A 21,542-nucleotide genomic window follows, 5' to 3' on the forward strand; every position below is an offset into this window, starting at 1 on the left:
CTCCGGGCCTCACTCTCCCAGCCCCTCGGGTGCTTTCCCGGCCACCTCCTGGCCGAGCTTCCCGGAGCTGCTGTGACACACGATCAAAACCCAGCAGCTTAAAACTGCGATGTGATTCCGTCACGGTTGTGGAGGTCCAGCCCAAACTGAAGGTGTCCTTGCTCTGACCACTCCCGGGGAGGCGCTGCTCCTTCTGCCCCAGCTTCCGGTCACGGTCGGCATTCCTCAGCTTATCACTGCATCACCCCCCTCTCGGCCCCGGCTTCACACTTTCCTGTCCTCTTTCTTGAGTCTCTTCTGTCTCTTGCAAGAACACGTGTCCTTTAGGACCCGCCTGGGTCACCCGAGATGATCTCAAGACCCTTGATGACACCGGAGAAGGTCCTTCTTCCAGGCGAGGAGGCATCCACAGTCCCAGGGCGCCTCTGTGGATGGACCTTCTGGGGGACTCCCCTTCACCCTGCCTTCTCACAGCTTCTTGCACCCAGTGCTTAGGGTGGGCTTCTGGGGGGACCCTAAGCCTACAGGGGTGACCTTACCAAGCCACCTGCCCTAGGCTGGGCCTAGCAAGCAGATGGGCTGGGTGGCTTTCTGCCACCTCTGATTATCTGGGTGCCTCCTGGCTATGGGAGGGGTGAAGCAGAGAGGGCGGACACCCTGGGGGGGGGGCGGGCAGCCCAGGCCATTACCCAGCAGCCCAGGGCGGAATCCCCACTCACAGCTGCTGCTCAGCCCAGGAGGCGGTGGGCAGGTGGCACAGTGGGGGGCTGCATGGAGTGCCAGGGAAAATGCACTCACCATTTGTTTCTAAAAACAAAGGAAGTGTTTACAGGCTAAACACCCACCAGAGGAGCCTCACTTCTGGGCGCTTGGCTGGGAAGGCGGGCCAGCTGTCAGCTGGCTGGCTGGCTGTGGGATCCTAAGCCAGCTGGCAGGCAGGTGTAGGGGGCGGGGCTGGGTGGCCCAGAGGTGGGCGGGGCCCTGACAGGGATGGCTGCCCTCTTACAGCTGAGCGGGCTGCTCCAGGTGTGCGTCCGGACAGCCACGGAGACCCAGGCCAAGTTCACCTCCGTGGAGCTGTTCAGGGAGTACATTTCGGTGAGCTTCGAGTGCGCACCTGTCCCCGGTGGCAGAGTTCACACGGGGGTGGGGTCTGTTCACACACGGAAGGGATCTTCTCCAAAACTGAACTCAGACCACGCCTCTCTTCCCAAACCCTGAACTTACTATGCAGCCTGAAGTCCCTGGTGCCCAGGGTGAGGTTCTCTTTTCAAAACTGCCCCCCCACCACCAGCTGTTTCTCTCCACCGTAAAGGGAGTTTGGTGGCTTACCTTAGATTCTAAAAATTAATACTCGGTTGACTAAGAAGTACATAGCATAAAAAAAACCAGTCTAACTTCCCTTTAAAGGCGTTCCTGCTCACCCCACGAACCCTGCTGTGCTTTGGAAAGAGGGCTCCCCAAGTCCAGCCGGCACCTTGAAAGGCCCTTAAATAGCATCTGGCCCCGTTACAGACCTAATCCGCCACTTTAACACATTTAAAATGGTGTTTTAAAATGTAATCGATTACATCTCCTTTGTGAGTACCCTGAGCGTTGTCGGATTTAACCAACCCCCCCCCAGGGGCGTGACTCTAATGAACACTGATTTATGCACGCCCACAGATTCATGTAACCAACCTGCAAACCCAGTGGGCTGGACTCTGCCCAGCGATCCCCACGCTGTGCACAAATGGTGTGCTTTTAACTTAAAATCATGCCTGAATAAATCATTCAGTGGCGATTTTAAATTAGACTCACACATTCGGATGTTGTTATTATGAAAACCTAAGACATCCAACATGCGGATTCCTTAAACTAAAAACATTAGTGTTACCATTTTGCTTGTCTGAAACGCTTTTCTGATTAATGGTAAATATTCCACGGGTTAAAGAGACTCAATGTCGAGAGATACCACCACTTCCTTGGCTGACCGTGATTGCTTCTGGACCTGCAATGTGGCTGGCTGGCCACACCAGTGGGACACGTGGGAGCCCCACTTCTTGTCCCTAACAGGGACTTTCTAACTTCAGAGGAGGCGTTGGTGTCGTAAGGCAGCCAAGTCGCTCCGTCCCTCACGGGACTTGGCATTTCCTGGGCTCTTTGGGAATGTAAATGTCCCTCCCAGGCAACTCAGAACTTGAAGTCCTGCGTTCCTGTCACCGTCCTGCTCCCAACACTTTGACTCCTTGGGTGCTGAGATTGAATCTGGATAAACTCTGTGACTCTCAAGGCCTGGCCCCCACGTGTCACCACAGAGGACGCTTGCCCAGGCCCACAAGGCACCCCCCGGGAGCTGTCCCTTAGAGTCGTCATGCGTGAGGTTTCTTTCTATTCCCCCAAGTGCCCAAGCTTGTTCTGCCTCAGGGCCTTCCTATGAGCCACCCACTCACCCAGGGCCTGGTGGGGGGTGGGGGGGGCACTGGACTCAACTCCTCTCATGTCTCCACCCCCATAGCGCTCTTCTCCACCATTCTGCTACTTTTGCTCCTCCCACCCTCTCGGAACACAGTCCGCAGTCCGCTGCATTCCTCTGTTCTATGGCCCTCATTTCCGGGGTCTGTTCTTCACGTTCTGACCTTCCCCCAGGAGTGTGAGTGTCCCGCGTGCCGGGTCCTTATGGGTCTAGCTCCCCCGGACACTCACCCCAGACTCGTGTGAGTAAACGCGACAGGTGATCGGAAAGGCGAACGAGCCCTCACCCGTCCGTGGGCCTCTTGCTTTTCAGACCTGCGTCCCGGAGAGCACTCAGCCCCTCCAGGTGGGCACCTGCCCCCAGGACTGGCCCAGCCGTGGGGAGATAACGTTCAGGGACTACCAGATGAGATACAGAGAGAACACCCCCCTCGTCCTCAACGGGCTGAACTTGAACATCCAGAGCGGGCAGACAGTTGGGATTGTCGGAAGGACAGGCTCTGGTGAGGACAGGCTCTGGCTGTCTTTCTTCCCGGTGGCTTTCTTTGGGCTTCTACTGAGTGTGCTGGTGGAACTGCATTGGAAGGTGGTGTGTGTGTGAGTGAGTGACTGTGTGTGTGTGTGTGTGTGTGTATGTGTGAGTGTGAGAGAGAAGCAGACTGGCTGTATCTTCCCCTCAAACCTCTTTACTGTAAATTAGGATTTCAAGTTGAACGGGTGTGTGGGCTTGGAAGCAAACACACATCGGTTTTGAATTAATTAAATGAGGATCATTCTGGTGAAACGGGACCCAGAGGATGCACTTCGTGCAAGCGAGCCGCCGCCATGGGGAGGGGCGTGGGGACCATGTGGGGGTGGCCGGTGGTCCCCGCACAGGGCGGAGCCTCTTGTTACCCTCACGGAGCCGCTGTCACTGTGTCAGAGGTCCCCTGACGACACACCGGTCCTTGGGTGTGACGTTCGCCTCGTTCTCACTTTCACTGCTCCCAGGGAAGTCGTCGCTGGGAGTGGCCTTGTTCCGCCTGGTGGAGCCCGCCGGCGGCGCCATCCTCATCGACGAGGTGGACATCTGCACGGTGGGCCTGGAGGACCTCCGGACCAGGCTGACCGTGATCCCCCAGGACCCTGTCCTGTTTGTAGGTACAGTAAGGTAGCTGTTTGCGGTCGCTGTGCGCTCCTCTTTTTGGAGAGTGAAATCAGACCGGCCAGGGACTCTGGGAAGCGCCCATAGCGTGGCCGGCCCGGGGCTGCTGTTCCCGAGAGAGAGGCAGCGGGCCAAGGGGCTGCCACCTGTTGCCCAGTGAGGCTGCGGGGCAGCCGTCTGTCGGGAGGTGCATCAGAGCAGAGGTTCAAGTGCAAGAACAGGGGGTTGCAGCTTCTGTAAGGCTGAGGGTCCGATGTCCAGGCTCAAGGAGAGAGCCGGTTTCTCACTTCGCCCCATAAATGGCCAGGCCTCTCCCGAGAGGGCTGTCTCCCCACGGGCACAGGGGCCATGCTCAGTATTATGCCAAGAACATTCCGTGTGCACACTCACACCCCACCAACCAGCCACTCGCCCTCCTGCTCGCCCTCCTGCTGAGAGCCCCGGGAGCTGTAGATGCAGCCTGTGCTTCTGAAGGCAGAGTGAATGCCTCGGCCCGTCACGATGCTCCCTGTCCCTTTCTCTCTGCCGAAAACGTGGGCAGGTCAAAGGCACACAGCTGCCCCAGGCCTCTGAGAGGCCAGTGAGTCTCCCTGAACGCCTAGCTTGGCGCCAAGGCTGGGCGGGCCTTCCCATAGGCCTCCTCAGAGGTGTCTGCACTGTCACAGAGTTGCAGGTCCTTGCTCTTGGGGCCTGAGGTTGGCGGTTTATGGGTCCCAGTCCTGGGCTAAGTGAGCACTGTCCAGGAGGCGGCTGCGTCATAGCCACAGGCGGCCCCCAGCCCCTCGCTCTCAGCCATCCAGCTCCCCCTTTCCTCCACCGCAGGTACAACCTCGATCCCTTCGAGCGGCACACGGACGAGACGCTCTGGCAGGTTCTGGAAAGGACGTTCATGAGAGACACAGTAGGTCTCCAGGCCGTCTGGGCGGAGTCTGTTTAACCCCCGAGCCCAGACACCCGGCCAGGCACACACCCGGCCAGCACGGGGCCAGGTTTATCTGATGGCCCCACACACGTCAAAAGACCCAATCCTTGTTTACTTGTTATAATTTTTTAAAAGCAACAGACCAGGTTTCTTGGGTCTCAGCAAGGACTCAGCTGAGGTCTCTGCAACCATCGCCCTGCTCAGTCTGACCCTCCAAGGCTGGTGCCCCTACCACCTCCGTTAGAGATGCAGGAATTAAGATTCAGGCGTGGCAGGTGCAGGCTAGTTGAGGGCAGAGTGGGGACTTGAACCCACGTCCACGTGGCGTGGAACCCAGAACGGGCCTTATCGCTCTGCTGGTAGCCTTGTTTGCCTCTGGGAACAATGAGCCCTGGAAGGCGAGGGGCGTGGCATGCTCCGAAAAGGCAGGCGGGCTGGTTTGTGGGGCGCTGGCTGGTTCGGGCTGTGGCTGGGCCCCACAGGGCAGCGTGGCCCGCTCTGCGGCCCACGGGGGACAGTTTTGCCCAGGACTCAGTTCCGAGGTGAGCACATCTCCATGCCAGGTGGACACGTCCTGCTAAATAAGCCAGACACCGTCTCACCTTTCTCCACAAGCAGAAAACTGTCCCGCCCACCTCTACTCTGGTCAGGGAAACAGGGGCCGGGATTCTCCAGCCCCCACTGAGAGCACCGTTTGCCTTCTTTGGGGAGGTGTGGGCGGGGTGAACTCACGCTGCAGTTTTGAACGATTAACGTTGGCCCCCTCCCTGGTCTTTTCCTGGTGCCCACCTGCAACTCAGAGATGATTGTCACTTCAAACTTCCTTCCCCGCAGCGCAAGGGGAGGGGCGTGTAGAGGACCCCGGGCCGGTTTATAGATCCCCTGCACGAGCATGGCGCTCTCTGTGTTCCAGATAATGAAGCTCCCGGAGAAATTAGAGGCAGAAGTCACAGAAAACGGAGAAAACTTCTCAGTGGGGGAGCGGCAGCTGCTTTGTATGGCCCGAGCGCTCCTCCGGGACTCGAAAGTAAGGGCACGGCGTGGGCGATGGGCCGCTCGATTTTTGGAAGTTTCCTGCAGGGCCACTCGACCCAGGGGGTAGAGCCTGTTTTTGTCTTCCGGCAAAGAGAGCGCAACTGAGCCACTTAAAAACCGATTGCTCTTTCTTAAGGCACAGTTGTGAGCGGTAGAAACTGGGTAACAACCGTCATTTGCAGCAAGAGCACCTGCCTCTCCCGGGTCTCTCGCTGGGGGTTCTTGCTTAGGCATTCTGGCCTCCTGGGCGGTCGGAGCCTGGGAAATGTCCCTCTCAACGTCTGCCCTTTGCCCCTGAACGGTTCCGGGGCCTGAGGAATAGTCCCCGGGACACTCGAGAATGCTGGGGTCTAAGAATGGGAACACGCTCGCTCAGACATCCCTGCTGACTGGTTTCCAGGAAGGGGACGCTGGAGCTGTAGGGGGTTCATTCTCCGAACCCTCCAGACGAGCTAATGGTCGAAAGGGAGCCAGCTCATCCTCAGTGCTGACTGCTGTTCGTGTTGTGTTTGCATTTCACGCTCTTAATAAGGTGTGACCCCTTCTCCCAACAAGGAAACAAATGGAGCCTCAGGGGAGTTAAGCAATTTAGCTAAGGTCAAGCAGGGCGAGCAATGGGAGAGCACCAGACAAGCGCCCTCTGACTGCAGGCCAGCACTGTGGGTGGCAGGATAATGCCCCCTGGTCCCCAGGAGACGTTTACCTTCTGGTACCTGGAATCCGTGACTGTTACTTCACCCAGGAAATGGGGTTCTGCACAGGCAATGAAGTCAAGGGTTTTGAGATGTGGGGATTATCCCCAATAAGCTGGGCAGGCCTCGGTCTTTGTAAGAGAGGCCAGAGAGCGAGAAAGGCAAGGGGCTTGACCATGGCAGTGGGGGTCAGAGCGACGCCTAGGAGGGCAGGCAGCATCTAGAAGCCGGACAAGGTGTGTGGCTGATTTCTTCCCGCACACCTGCAAAAGGAATGCGGCCCCGCCCACACTTGAACTTCAGGGCTTCCGGCACCCAGAACTGGGAGGCAGTCCATTCCTGCTGCTTTACACCTCGGCTTCTGCGTGAATTTGTCACAGCAGCAGCAGCAGCAGCGGAGGGCCGACATAAGCCTTGCTATTTCGCTGCACGCTGACCCGTGGCAGCTAACCCCGGGGCTTCTTCCTGCTGGTGCACAGGGTTAGGGCAAACCACTTTGGGAGTAAAGACATACAACCCGCCGTGCCCCGGCCAGGCCCTCTGATGAAGCGAAGGAGGCGTGATGCAGCTTTCACGTTGCCATTATTTCCCTCGCGTTTTCAGACGGGCACCTAGCTTGTTACCGTTCAGTCCTTCTCCGTAAAAAACAACAACATGAAAACAGAGAGCTGAGACGATACATTTTCCTCCTGGCACAGCTGTGGCTTGGTGTGACGTTTCCAACGCCTCTCCCTCACCAGATCGTTCTGCTCGACGAGGCCACAGCCTCCATGGACTCAAAGACTGACAGCTTGCTGCAGAGCACCGTCAAGGAGGCCTTCGAAGGCTGCACGGTGCTGACCATCGCCCACCGCCTCAACACCGTGCTCAACTGCGACCTCGTCCTGGTCATGGACAGCGGGAAGGTACTGGGCGTCCCTGGTGTCACCAGCCTGGGCCCCCAGAGCACAGGCGGTGGGTACCTTCTGACATCGTCGGCTTTCCCTCTCTGGCTCGCAGGTGGTTGAGTTCGACCAGCCTGAAGTCCTCGCCGAGAAGCCGGAGTCTGCCTTTGCCCTGTTACTGGCGGCAGAAAACAAAGTCCGATTTTGAAGGTCCCAGCAAGAGCCACGTCTGCTGGTTTTAAGGGAGGAGGAGTTGGATGAGCCCACGGGTGGAGGGCTGTCATCCCCACAGGGAGCCCTGGTCCCTGTCACCCCCACCCCCGACGCCCAGGCTGAGCTGGCCAGAGGGGGCCTCCCGGCCTCACCTGGTCCATGCCCCTGACCTCACTCGGTGGGCTGGGAGCTGGTTCTGGTGGTGAGCAGAGGCAGACAAAGCTGGTGGGTCACAAAACTGCCCCTCGCCTCCCGAAACCCCAAGGGTCCCTCCTGTGTCCTTCTCAATGACACCTCCATGCCTGAAAAATGGTGCCCCCCAGTTCCAAACTGGTCAGTGTGACCGGAACGGACCGGTTCCGAGGATGGAGTGTGTGCGGCTCCCTGCCTTGCTGTCGGAGGGAAGAGAGCCGAGCTTTCCTCACGTTTAACTCCCGTTCACTTGTATGTTGAGTGTGAGACGAGCAGTCACTGCCTGGACCTTTAGCACGGACACTGAGGACAGAGTTCAGCGAGAAACTGAAACAAAACAGAGCAAAACAAAAAAGCCCTGTGGTGGGGTCCACAGGACCCACTCGCATAACCCGGAGACGAACTGTCGGGCTCTGTCTGTAAACAGCGTTTGCCTGTCCTCTCTGTCGGTCATTAAAATGCAGCAGGACGCTCAACCGCCCGCAAGGTTGTCTCCCCACGTCCTCCCTGAGGGCTCCCCGACCCCTGTGCTGCTCCCAGGGAGCATCTCCGCAGAGAAGACGCTGTTTTGCCACCACCCCAAGTCCCCCACTCCTCCGGTGTCCTGCGTCAGAGCACTGGCGGACTCTGTCAGCCCCAGGCTGAGCCCCCGGGCCGAGCCCCCAGACTGCGTGCAATCAGTGAGTCCTCCACTCGGCCCACTGGGTGGGAATGGCCCTTCGTGTTTGCCCAAGTCACCTGGATGGCAGGCGAGGACATGGGGCTCACACCCAGGGCCCACTGGCTGTCCAGCCCCTCACCGCTCAGATTAGGAGCAAGCAGGCCCAGAAGGTGAAAACCTGCTCACTCAAGGGCATCCAAAGAGTGGCAGGGGTGGAAGACGGTGGGGGAGGGGGGCCAGTTCCCGCCCAGTGGCAGGGCCAAGCTGTCCTCCCGAGGGCACACAGGGGGTTCCTGACAAGGTGGGCGGGGCCCTGCTTTGTGCCCCAAGCCACCGAGGAAATAACAAAGTGATCTCTCCTTCCGCTAGCCGATGATGGTGCTAGGGAGTTGAGTCCAAGGTGCCAGAGAGCACACAGCCAAAGGTCAGAGGCCGGAGGCTGGAGGTGAGGGCAGACGTGTGAGCCCAGCCTCTCGCCCTCCAGGGACTCGCTCACTCCCTTGGTGTTCCACCTGACCGCTCCCACTCCCGACCCTTCTCTCTGTGACAAAGAAAGAGGGCGGTGAGTGAGTGCGTCAGACGGGGACTTGGGGCAGGGAGAGCCAGGCTTGGGCCTGGGGCTACTGATGAGAAAGAAAAGACATCCTTTGTTCAGAGAGTCTGAAGAATGGATTAGCCCCGTGAGAACCTACACATTTGGTTGAAATTAATCTTTCAAAGACGCATAAAGCACATGAAAGAGAAATCCCCGATTAATAATAAAAACAACTGAGGCACCTGCCAGGGCAAAAAAGAAAGGAAACGAGGAAGTTGAATGCCCGGGGCCAGCGGCACCTCCGGTCCTGCCCTCCGGCACGGTCTGCAGCCTGGTATGCAGGGTCCCAGCGTCCCTCTGCCGTGGCTGTCGGGGCTTCCTGGCGAGAGACACCCTCTGTCACCCACAGGGCCAAAACTCAGGGCTTAGAGAGAAGAAAAGGAGGCCATGCGTGTCAACTTCCTGCTCCTCTCAGACCCAGTTCCTGTGTCACGGGGAAACTACATTTCTCAGACTCCCCGCGAGGGAGGAGAGGAGGGGACAAGGAAGGGAGGAGGCAGGGGACCCCCCCTCCTTCTGTCTGTGGCGTGGCGGGGGGTGAAGGGGGTCCCAATCCTCCTTCTACTGACCCAGGTGCTTCCCAGCAGCCCCTGCCTGGAGGCCTGGCTGCTGAACTCTGCTGATCTGTCTCCCGCTGCTGCCCCTCGGGCCTTAGATGACAGGGACTCCCTGCCCTCTGTCTGGCTCCCTGGCTCCTGCCTTGCCAGTCTGACCATTTATTTCCCTTGTTGACGCGCCTCTGTCTGGAAGACCCGGGCTGACGGTTGCCGTTCCGATTGGCTCCCAGTGGAGGCGGTGTTCTGTCCTGGAGGTGGGGGGCCAACACCCCCACTGGGGGGCTGTGAGACACAGAGACCAGGCTGCCGGAGCAAGGGTCAGGGTCAAACTCAATCACACGAAGGCCACACTTGCCCCGTGCCCTGCCCCAGCCCATCCTGGACTGTCATGGGAGCCCAGTGAGTCACCCTGTCTCTCCACTGGGAACCTGAGGCCGAGTGCGGCGAGAGCCGCCGAGAGCTTGTCTCCCACAAGCACAGCCCAGGACCCTCTGCTCCTGCTCTGCTGAGACCCCTCCAGTTCTTTTTGGCTTCATGTGGAAGCTGAACGAAGGAAGAAGAAAGTTCATGCCTGATTTTTACATCACACATCTCACCTGGCTCCTAACCAAGATAATCTTCAGTCAACTCTGACATAAAATGGCAGAAATGGCCCCCAGGCCCCCAAATGCTTGGCTGTAACTGTGGGGCCACTTCATGGGCGAAGATGCTCCCTCCCACCCAGCAGGGGAAGCCGCTCCCCGCCTACAAGGTGCTGGGGGAGGTCAAGGGTGGGCCCCACTCTGACCTTGGAGCCGGACACTAGCCTGTTTAGCAAATGCCTCTTACCTGGTGACAAGCCCTCCCTTCTAAGGACATCTCAGGCCACAGGCACACAGGCTGAGTCCCAGCCCGTTGGCCCATTCCCGGGGAGCCAGGCCTCATTAGGACAAGAGCTGCGTTGTGCCAGGTCCCTTAAATGACAAATGAACTGTAGCTCTTCACACCGTGCGGCCCCGGGAAGGGGCGGAACTGGGTCATTCCCCTTGAGGAGGCGGGGAGGCAGCTTCTGTCTTGTAAGGAGTCCTGCTGGGAGTCACAAGGCGCCCTTGGGAAGGGGAGGCTTTGCAGACACCAAACCGGGGCTGACCTGATTTCTTGCTGGGGAACTACTGCCTGCCGCTGAGACGAGATGTGCAGCTGTTTGGGGTTATCCTTGTCACCCTTGTCATCGTCACCACCACCAACACGACCCTCCTCAACCCAGACAGCGCGGGTCCAGTCTGCCGGGGTAGGTACCTTGTGACGGCAGCTCACTTAACTTGGAGTAATGAACTCCCCCCCCCCCACTCCAGTCCATAGATCAAATATCAATCAACCATTTTCTGAGGCCTCCGGATACACTCCAGCACAAGTGCTGACGCCTGGCTGCACGACGGAAACACCTGGAAAGATCTATCATAAAACCTGGGCTGGGACCTCGCATCGAACCACTTACATCTCAATCACTGGCTGTGGGACCTGGCTTTCGTGGTTTTTTTAAAATAAAACTCCACTGGAGACTGTAAGGTGCAGCCAACGTCGAGAAAAGCTGTCGTCAGAAATGTTCTAGAAACAGCGGAGAGATTACACGGAAAAAGTCAGGCCTCCAGGAGCGCGCTGCCCAGTCCGGGGAAGAGAATGCAGCTACGTAATGACGCGTGTGCTGCCTGGCGCGGTGAGATGACAGCCTCAGAAGTATCAAAGCGGCGCTTCACCAGGAGGCAGAGAGAGCTGTGCAGACAAGGGGACGGGGCACACGGGGTCAGAGGCCACGGAGAGGAGGGACGGTTCGAGGGTGCGGGGGTGCTCTGTGGGAGGGCCGGGAATTGAGGGGCAGCTTGGAGGCAGAGGGCAGGTGGGCCATTCCGAGCGGAAGTGGTCTCGACGGTCCCAAGAAAGCAGACGGAACTGGTTTGTTTCCAGAAGGGCTGGCGGCCAGATGAAGAGTGTGAGAAGTGGTGGGTGAGAGAGAAGGCTGGACAGGCCAGTGGTGGGCCGGAGGACTGCAGATGTCCCTGACACTGCCACTCGGTGGGTTTCTAGAACTTCCTGTGTACGACTGAAATGTATAGCAGTGGAACGCAGAGTCCCTAGTTAACAATGTGATGTCATGCAAAGGGGCTGGGCCTATGCCCTCCGGGCAATGTAGGACTGCTGATTTCTGAGTAGGTGACTTTTGCTCACTGGGGATGTGGCCTGGAGCAGAGGGAGGGAAGAACCTGGGGACAGAGGGCATTTAGAAGGCTGCTGTGTCACCTCAGGAAGGAGAACTCTGGCCCAGACACAGCGGAGTAGACAGAGGGAGACAAAAGGGTCCATGGTTCGCAGTGGCCGATGGGACGTTCATGTCCCTGCCTGGGTAACCGGGTGATGGTGCGATTACCCAGCAGGGAGGTGTCCAGCCTAACAATGAACCAGCTCAGAAATGGCCCGGTGACACCATCTCACTAGAGACGCCCAGCAGGCAGCAGGCAGCACAGGCCCAGCGCTGCAGTTAGGGCTGAAATGCAGATGGAAGTGTCGTTTACACAGGGGCGACCCCAGATACTCATGGGGCAGGAAGGGACCACCAGGGAAGGCGTGGAAAGGGAAAAGGGGCTCACGGATGGCGGAGGCCCAAGCTCCCTGGTCTGGGGCTCGTCCCTGGCGTGATCACTACGACCTGGACCAAGCCTCCTCAGTCACACAGGAAGTGAGCCCCACCCCGGAACGTGAACTTAGAGAAGGGAGTGTGTGCAGAGGAAACTGGGGGTGCTGTAGCTCCACTCCATGGGGGGGGCCACAGGCCCAACCCCTCCCCCCTCAACCCGGTTCTGCAGACACAGGTTCACCGGCCGCAGCCACACCCCTGTGTTCTCCAGCTGCCCGTGGCGCCCCAGACTGCAGCTGCAGAGCTGAACAGTTGCTGCCCGTGGCCCCTTTGGCCTGTAGAGCAGAAACAGTTCCCTCTCTGGGCCAACCTCTGCACTAGAACCTAGGTCTCTGAGAGCAGGGCTTAGGTCTGTCACAGTCCATGTTGTGTCCCCAGTGCTGGGGGAGTGCCTGGCAGACGGGGGGCGCTTACTGCGTGTTTGTGGCTGAGCGGATGAAGGGTGGCAGCGGGCCGGTGAGAAGGGTAGGGGTTCGCTGCTGCACCTGGGGAGCTGTGCTCTCAGTGGGGCTGTTGGAGTGAAGGGGCAGGGGGAGCTCACAGGGGCCCCAGGCACGGGGAGGAGGTTCGTGGACCTGGAAGGCTTGACAGGTGAGCTTCCCCAGACAGGCGAGCTTCCCCAGAGCTGTTTGGGTGCATGTAGCCCCCAGGCAGGCAGGATGAGCAGTAGAAACAACAGCTCACGGTGCTACTTGGGAGGAGCCATGAGGGGAAGAGGCGCAGGTTCTTAACACACACCCCCTCCTGATCTCAGCTTGGTTAACCCGAGAGCACCCGCCTGTCTGCTCTGACACCCGTCCTCCAAAGGGCTCCGGGCACACCCTCCCAAGTGCAAGGTCACACAGGGCGAACAAGGTTTCCTGTCCCCTTACAGACTAACATTTTCTCCAAGACACAGAGCTCCGGACTGTTTCTTTGGGACTAACATCTTCTGAGTCTTTGAAGTCAGTCCTGGGGGAAGTGCCCTGTGTAGGCGCTCAGTTACAGCAAGGGTTAAAAGGGCTGCTTTTCCTTTTCTTTTCGTTCAGTTTAATTCAAAGTCCCCTCCCGTCAGCCTTACAGGAGCACGTTAGTTGACGCCACCATCACCCAACCCCGTTCAGATCCTCCTGGATTCGCTGAGACGTCTGCGGGGGCCGCTGAAGAGAGGGGGTCGGGCCTCGGCCAGGCCTTGGAGAAAGGGGTGCCCCGCAGAGCCTCCGCACCCAGGAGGCACCCCCAGATCCATCTCCCCTCCATCTCCAGCCCTTCCCAGTGGGCCCGGGACCGGGAGGAGGCTGGGGCTCCGGACTGTCCTTTGGCTGCAGGAAGACAGACTGCAAGGGACGTGGGGACATGGCGCTTAGGCCCCTTTAAAGAAAAGCCATCCTTGCGTCCATGGTCGTGGGCCTAGCATCGACTCCCTGGGGCACTGGGCCCAGGCAGCGGTGGTCTCGGTGGGCTCCCCCCAAGACCAGTGGTGCGCTGCCATCGAGCTCGTGCTGGGTGAAGTCACTCCCTGGGGAGACAGAAGCTGGTCTCCTTATGGGGGCTCACGGGGGCTCTGCTGCCTACCTGGCCGGGATGGGCGGCAGCTGCTCCTGAGACGGAAAGTGCACCGTGAGCCCCTCCCTCCCTGACAGCGGATTCCCCCAGACAAAATTCGTGTCTGAGCCGCCTCTTCCGTCTCCCCGGCCACCCTGGGCCGGGGAACAGGCGACATGTCCTCAGGATCACCCCTCACCCGCCCAGGGGATCCCGGACTGGATGCCTGCCCGGCACGGTCAGTAGGAGTGGGTGTCGGCCCACCAGACGGCTGACCTCCGCCCTGGGGAGTACAAAGGAGCCGGTGGAGGTGAAGGTGAGCCAGGGCTGCTGGGGGGGAGGCGTTAGGCTCCTAGTGACTCGTGGGGCCACACTGAGAACAGTCCAGTGGACCACAGACTGGCCGCTGTCGGAGGGGAGGACGGGTGCAGGCTGGGGGAAAGGGGAAGGAATTTTAAAAAAGAGAGAGCAGCCTCAACAGCCCTGTTCTCCACGCAGCCGGCGGCCCTGTGCGCTCCCATAGGCGGCCACTAGGGGCTGCTGTGGTTGGGTTGGAGAAGCCAGAAAGGAGAGCTGTTTACAAAGAGGGAAAAGAGAAAAGAGGAACAAAGCCGCAATTATTTCAGCCTGTGGGCATTTTGGGAAATTCGGGGGATTTGGGCAGTGTGCCGGCCCCTGGCCTCCATTCTGCAAGTATGTGTGGCTCCTTCCCTGCAGGGTGGCCCCATCCGACCTGTCCCTTCTGCTGATGGACACAACTACTATGGCTACTGCCAGCAGGACGGGGCTGGGCTGGACACCCGCTGCCTCTCCAACACGGCACATAGTAGGAGAGAGCTCTTCCTGGGACACGGAGCANGGGCTCTGCTGCCTTCCTGGCCGGGATGGGCAGCAGCTGCTCCTGAGATGGAAAGTGCACCGTGAGCTCCTCCCTCCCTGACAGCGGATTCCCCCAGACAAAATTTGTGTCTGAGCTGCCTCTCCGTCTCCCCGGCCACCCTGGGCCGGGGAACAGGCGACGTGTCCTCAGGATCACCCCTCACCCGCCCAGGGGATCCCGGACTGGATGCCTGCCCAGCAAGTTCAGTAGGAGTGGGTGTCGGCCCACCAGACGGCTGACCTCCGCCCTGGGGAGTACAAAGGAGCCGGTGGAGATGAAGGTGAGCCAGGGCTGCTGGGGGGGAGGCGTTAGGCTCCTAGTGACTCGTGGGGCGGCCACACTGAGAACAGTCCAGTGGACCACAGACTGGCCGCTGTCGGAGGGGAGGATGGGTGCAGGCTGGGGGGAAGGGGAAGGAATTTTAAAAAAGAGAGAGCAGCCTCAACAGCCCTGTTCTCCACGCAGCCGGCGGCCCTGTGCGCTCCCATAGGCGGCCACTAGGGGCTGCTGTAGTTGGGTTGGAGAAGCCAGAAAGGAGAGCTGTTTACAAAGAGGGAAAAGAGAAAAGAGGAACAAAGCCGCAATTATTTCAGCCTGTGGGCATTTTGGGAAATTCGGGGGATTTGGGCAGTGTGCCGGCCCCTGGCCTCCATTCTGCAAGTATGTGTGGCTCCTTCCCTGCAGGGTGGCCCCATCCGACCTGTCCCTTCTGCTGATGGACACAACTACTACTATGGCTACTGCCAGCAGGACGGGGCTGGGCTGGACACCCGCTGCCTCTCCAACACGGCACATAGTAGGAGAGAGCTCTTCCTGGGACACGGAGCAGGACACCGAGCGCCTGTCGGGATGACACACATGGAAGACAGAGAGCCAGACTGGGGGTGGGGGGCGGTCCACACACCTCCCCAGATCCCGTCATCTCCGTGGGGCTAGGACCGAGAGGAGGGGCTGTCAGCCCCTCCACGTCCTCCAGCACGGCACTCGCTGTGCACCTACTGTGTGCAGGAGGCCTTCTCTCCTTCAACAATATTTACCTGCATTTTCTTAGGGAGAGCGGGGTCACAGATTTGGAGGGAGGTTCAGAGGAGGAGCTGAGGCCTTTGAAAACTGAGCTCACGGGAGCTGGGAAAGTACAAAGAGCCCGTAAAATTGCATCCATTTAATTTACCAGGAAACAGGAACTGGATGGGGGAGCATCGAATTCGAGGGTAGAGCGCAGCGCTTTCTTTATTTCCTGTGGCTAAAAACATGAAAGGCGGAGAAATGAATCCCCGCCGAAGAGCGATTTCCTCCGTGCTGCTAAAAGGTCACAGTGGAACTGTTGTCATTATTATTACTTTTGTCATTCTTATCTTGGACATTTCTTGCCAGTGTGAGCAATTGTCCGCAAAAGACACGCTTCGTTGCTTATCAATTTAGCTCTTTTCAATTTGAAACAAAACAAAACAGAAACGGATTCGTCCCCTGGTGGAAAAAGACCCGAGACCGGCAGCATTAGTAATGGGGTCTGTGAGCCATGGCATTTGGCCCGGGGCCTGCGTCCCCGTGGGGTGGCACTCCAGGCTTGGGGAGGATCTGTCATTCTCGAGAGGGCGGAGCCCTGGCAGGACTCCTGAATCTGCTCTCTGTGGCCCTCCCCTGGAAGTGCGCATTCTCCACTCGGTTCTCTTCGTGTGGCTGGCCAGGTGGCCCTGACCTGGACATGCTGCGATGTCAATCCCGCCGCCACCCCCGCCCCCCTCCAAGACAGTGGGAGATTTCCAGACCCAGTCAGAGCCAAGACCTGTGGGGAGAGGCACAGGTTTGCCCCCACCACAGATGCCCGTGGGGCATCCCTTCCTCCTGGTCTGATCTCTAAGGACAGGTGCCGTGAGCACTGGGGAGAATGTGACAGATGGGCCTGGTTCGCCATCTGGCCCACAGTAGGGGCGCAGCAAGGGAAGCCCCTTCTGTCTTCTCCCTTCCCTGCGCAGTTGCCACCCCTGAAACCAGAAGCTGTCACTCAGGTGACCTCTGGTAATGGAAAAATGGTGGTTCAGGATGGACAGCCCATAGGGCTGGAGGACAGACGGCTTCCTTGGGCTGGCCAGGGGCGGGTGTGGGGGTGGGATTGGGGTGTGTGTGGGGGGGTGCTGTCAGGGCAGGCATCGGAGAAACTGGCAGCTGGAGACACTGGCAGCTGGAGAACAGGCCCAGTGCAGACCCTGGGTGCCGTCGGGACCACACGGGGCTGTAGAGCATCTCTGGGGTTCTGACCAAGTCCTGTATTTTCCACTTGAAAGGCACTCAGAAGGTTTCCAACGCCCAAGACGAGCAGGCCTAACTGAGATGTGGGCACACAGGCTGGGAATCTCAGTGGAGCTGTGGCTGTCGGGCGTGCTCCTCGTCTGCTGAGGACACGCGGAGACCAAGGCGTCCCCTTTGCACGGATCCCGGGTCCCAGCACAGAGAGCTCTGGATTCATGTCAATGTGAAGTTGAAACTTGTGTGTTGGGAAATCACACCTGCCAGAGTCCTCGACCTCAGCACTCAGGGCCTCTTAGAGATGGCAGTGCCTGAAAATGATTACTGACACCAACGTTTTTAGGAATGTCACCTGTCTCCTTGTCGAAAGGCGGACGCTTGGCTCTACCCACACCAGCCGCGATGGATCAGAAGCCTCGCGTAGGTAGGACCCTCCAGGTGCCAGCGGCGCTCAGGAAGCCCCGCTTCAGCCCTGACAGGTAACTCCCGCCACCCCCGAGTCTGGCGGCTCTTCCAGCGGCCCGCTCAGGAGCTGACGGTGAGCTCTCCAAAGCAGCAGGCGGTGAGTCAGCCCCTTCTTTCCCAAGGAAAGCAATGAATCACACACCCGACAGATCTTTACGATGTGCCTACTCTGTGCTGAGTTTGCAGAGGAGGAAAGACAGCCCATGGCACTGCACGTGTGACCTCGAGTGTGACCGAGTGTGTGACCGCAGCAGCCCTGCAGTGTGGTGCTCCTCCTGCCCCGACTCCCCCTGCACCCTGCCAGCTCAAACCACATGCTTTCGGACCCCCCTTCTTCCCCCTGCAGCCCATCCCGGCTGTCAGAGCCCTCCCTTCAACACTGATTGGCCCCTCCAAAAATCGGGCGCTCAATGGCACATTTCTCTTTTTCATCCAGCAACCCCACTTCAGGGCGTTTATCAACAGAACCGAAGTCAGGGCCTTAAAGAGACACCGGCTCTCCGGTGTTCACTGTGGCATCGTTCACAGCAGCCAAGACGTGGAAACCACCCCGACACCCATCGGCCGGTGAGTGGGCACAGGAAATGCGGGGCACACAGTGCTCACAGTGGGACATTATTCCATGTTTAAAAAGCGGGGAGTTCTGCGGTTTGTGACAATGCAGCCGGGCACTGAGGGCATCGTGCCAACCACAGAAAGACAGATACTGCAGGGTCCCATAGGAGGGCAGGTCTCCAGTGGTCTTACGACAACAGAATTCATTTTTGAACACCCTGTATCTCTAACACTCGAGAGCCCGAGAGATTAGTCATCGAGGGGGACTTCCGTCTTTGTGGTGTGGGCAGACTGGTCGGGGAGCCTCAGGTCTGGGCCCCGCCTCCTGCTGTGTGCCGCGCGGTGGGTGGGGACGCGGCACAGTCTTTTACTTCTCTGGGCAGCTCGGAAAGGAGCCCATCAGGGGACACCAGGAAGGCCCCGTCGCAGTCTGTCTCCATTTCCCTCTGGAGGTACAGAAGGGAACGTTGCCCCGCTTGGTGCGCACCCTTTCCTTCCAGCAGATATAGGGGTGCCCCTCCCCCCGTGACAGGCATGTCCCCAGGCCCTGGTGATGCAGCAGGGACCAGAGCAAACAGCTCTGGCTTCATGGAGCTTCTGGCCTAGGGAGTGAAGCTGGAACCCGGAGGGCCGCCTCGAGTGCTTGTCTCCAGTTCCTGGGCCCGAAGGCGGCTGGACCACCTGGTGTTGCACAGGCACCGACCGACAGGCTGCGTCAGGGAGGAAGCATCTGCCGCCCCTGCGGCCGTGGCCTCGGCGGCTGTTGCCCGTCTGTCTGGCAAGCAGCCTTCGTAAGAATGAGGAAACATATAAAGTAAAATAAAAGCCTTTTATTTGGGGCCAAATGGATCCTCTGACTTCACACTGACTCCCACATCAGCGAGCCACTGGGTTGCTTTTCCTGGGCAGCAGTGGAGGGAGAGAGGGGCAGGGACGGGCAGCCCGGGGGGACACAGCCAGAGTGGGGCGGTTCTGGGGCTGGATGGCGGAGACTTGCAGGTGGCGTGGGCAGGGCAGACCACACCCCCCAAAACTGGGGCCCTGGAAACGGAGCTCTGCCGTAGAGGGGCTGGTGCACTCTGTCCCTGCGTGGGGTGAGCGCTTCCAAGTCGCCTTGCTGGCGCCCCCAACAGGCCCTCTCAGGCATCTCTGCCCGAGAGTGGCCAGCATCTGGGGCAGCCTTTCTCTGAGACAGTGGTCCCCAACCATTTTGGCACCAGGGATGGTTCTGTGGAAGAGAGGCACAGGGTGGCAGGGGGGAGGACAGACAGGTTCCCCGCTGCTGGTGCAAGGGGCCATTTGCAGGAGGGAACGCACAAGCTTCGTGATGGACAGGCAGGCGGCTCTGGAGTGGCCCTGGGCAGAGCCCGTGTCTTGCCCTTGGGTAGTGCCAGGTCCACACAGCCCAGGGTCCCCCTGGGGATGGGGATGCCCTGTGGGCCAGGGATCCGCCCTCCCATGCCTCCACCAGCAGGGCTGACTGTTGGCAGGACCCAGGTCGGTACCCCTGTGTCCTTCCCAGTCCCTTTCCTGTCCTTCCAGGGCCCTGGTGACCGAGCAGGGGCTGGAGCTCTGGTAAGACCATCAGCCCTGCTGACACCGTCGGGTTGGGGAGGGTTCTGGACTATGAGAGACAGAAAGCAGGTGTGGCCTCTTGGACAAATGGGGACGTGACATAGGGGACAGACCACAGGCAGGAGCCATTCCATCTCTGGCATGGATGCTGTGGCCCCTGGGCCACCACCACTGCCACTGACTGAGCCCCAAGGTTGGGCGAGACTGGCTCTCACCCTCCCGGGTGGGGCTGGCTGCCTGGCCTTCACTGAGCCAGGCGACCACGTGGGGGGAGTCTTCACTGTGACCATCTGCCCTGGGCTGGAGTGGAGGGCAACCCCAAGCAGGAAAGCGGAGGGCACTAGGGAGAGGGACGGAGGGCAGGTGGTGACCGAAGCTGATGGGTGTCCCCTACTTGGCTGGCCGGCCTCCACCTTGCAAGAGACAAGGAATGCAAAGCAGCGAAGGTTGCCTACAGCCCTCCCAGGCCTGTCCTCCTCGTCTGCTGTCTGTGCTGGAGGGAGCAGCGAGCAGCCCCACCGGGACTAGCACGTGGGGACCCCGTCCCAGCCCCGCGCCCCTCAGCCTGGTATCCCCACCTGTGAAGTGGGGCCAGCGCCGTCATGGAGCCGGACCTCTCCCCCTCCTTCCTCACTTGCCCCCCCCCACCCCCGTCACTTGCCCTGGCTCTGAATGACGCCGCTGGTTTTGCCCAGCGGTGCTCCTTGGAAGGTATGGCTCTCAGGGTCCCTCTCTCCCCTGCCAGGCTGGATCTGCTCCTCCCATGGCCACCCTCCCCGGCACTTTTCCTCTTCCTCTTCTGCGTGGGGACCTCTGAGGCCAGGGAGGCTGAGCAAGAGTCGCCAGTGCCTCCGTCTGAGGCCCTCGAGTCGGGATGGACACGCCTCCTCCCCTCCCTGAACCACAACCAACCAAAACAGGGAGAGGGCGGTGCCGCCCCGCCCAACTCCCACGGCACAGAGTAAACACCCCTAGTGGCACGGTAACCATTACTTGAAACACTAATTCTTTTAGTTCAGTGTCATTTTTCCAAACTGAATTAAAATTAAATTTATTTAAAATAGCATGTACAGCATGACCCACTTCCTAGAAACATAGTTTACTCAATTTATCTTGCCTCCCACTTGTATATACACAAGGAGAAAGAGGTGTTCAGAATAGCATTTTTGTAATTTAAAAAATATCCACCTTAGTTAACGATATCTATTTCTAGGAGTTAGACTGAAGTAATTCTTTACTTTCTCCCCTGCAGATGTGGCATTGCTCCAATTCTTTATAATGAATACAAACTGCTCAACAAAAAAGGCGCCCAAATATGGTCATTCCTCTCTGAAAAGGCATCTTGAAGAAAAGGCCTCTGAGTTGGTTGGAAAACCCGCTGTTGAAAGGAGTAATTTAATGCGGACTCTTGGGATACCACGCAGGGCCGTTCATGTTCACACGCACTGCCTGCGTGTGCCGTAAACCCTGCCGATCCATCGCTCCGATACGTATTTCTAAAGCTTGGAGACTTCCGATTTGGAAATGTCTCTACGTGTTCAAGCCGGGCCCCCTCATCGCTGAAGGAGGACGCCCCCTGCGTCCTTCGTTTGTGTTGGGGCCCAGAGCTGGTGACGCTGCTGCAGTGGCGGGCAGAGGACACACACTTACATCACAGGCAGACGCAACTGCCTCCACCAGAGTGCAGGGGGAACGAATCGGGGGTGGGCGTGCCATCCCCCGAGGGCGCGGAGGAGGAGCTGCAGGACAGCTCCTGTCGAGGATGGCAAGTTTACCGTCGTGACTCAAGACCCTGTTTCCTGCTGCCACCTCCAGTTTGGACTTCCGTATGGGGACAGCTCCTGTGCCTTAAGACTCTCCTGTTCAGTCTATGTATCCCCAGGCGGCAATTTCTCTGCTCTCAGTTCAGGGAGCGTGAGTGAGGAAGAGCAGGTGGCCTCTGGGGGACGGCCGGCCATGAAGTCAAGGGGGGTGGAAGGCCGTGTTCCCTGGTTCCCCGGCCCCTCCTAAGGAACAGCCCTGAGAGCCGGTGGCAGGGGCGGAAGGCTAGTTGCCTTCTGTTTAAGAGGGTGCCTTTATATTTTAATCAATCCAGGCAAGTTACATCTCTCCAAGTGTACGCCAACCCCCCCCCGCCCCCCCTCCCCCGCGCAGGCCCAGTTACCCCTACCACCCGGCACACCCACGTCCAACCAGCACCTCCTGGGTTTACGCCCAAAAGTGAGGAGTAATTGGCCCAAGCACACTGTCCGCTTCTACCGAAGTTATGAGGAATC

At 59.0% G+C, this 21,542-nt stretch overlaps 1 protein-coding gene across 1 annotated transcript in view; it reads left to right on the forward strand.

Annotated features, from left to right (window-relative positions):
* Positions 1 to 8,011, forward strand: part of ABCC12 (ATP binding cassette subfamily C member 12) — a 36,852-nt gene extending 28,841 nt beyond the window's left edge. Inside the window, exons 22-28 of the mRNA XM_037066378.1 lie at positions 1,009 to 1,098; positions 2,768 to 2,957; positions 3,445 to 3,604; positions 4,421 to 4,499; positions 5,434 to 5,547; positions 6,988 to 7,152; positions 7,247 to 8,011. Of these exons, the coding sequence (XP_036922273.1) occupies positions 1,009 to 1,098; positions 2,768 to 2,957; positions 3,445 to 3,604; positions 4,421 to 4,499; positions 5,434 to 5,547; positions 6,988 to 7,152; positions 7,247 to 7,339 (891 nt within the window). The 3' untranslated portion in view covers positions 7,340 to 8,011. The remainder of the gene's footprint in view (positions 1 to 1,008; positions 1,099 to 2,767; positions 2,958 to 3,444; positions 3,605 to 4,420; positions 4,500 to 5,433; positions 5,548 to 6,987; positions 7,153 to 7,246) is intronic.
* Positions 8,012 to 21,542: the final 13,531 nt, after the last annotated feature.

This window comes from Sturnira hondurensis, unplaced genomic scaffold (assembly GCF_014824575.4).
Source record: "Sturnira hondurensis isolate 20B ecotype Veracruz unplaced genomic scaffold, ASM1482457v3 Scaffold0016617, whole genome shotgun sequence".
Classification (NCBI taxonomy): domain Eukaryota; kingdom Metazoa; phylum Chordata; class Mammalia; order Chiroptera; family Phyllostomidae; genus Sturnira; species Sturnira hondurensis.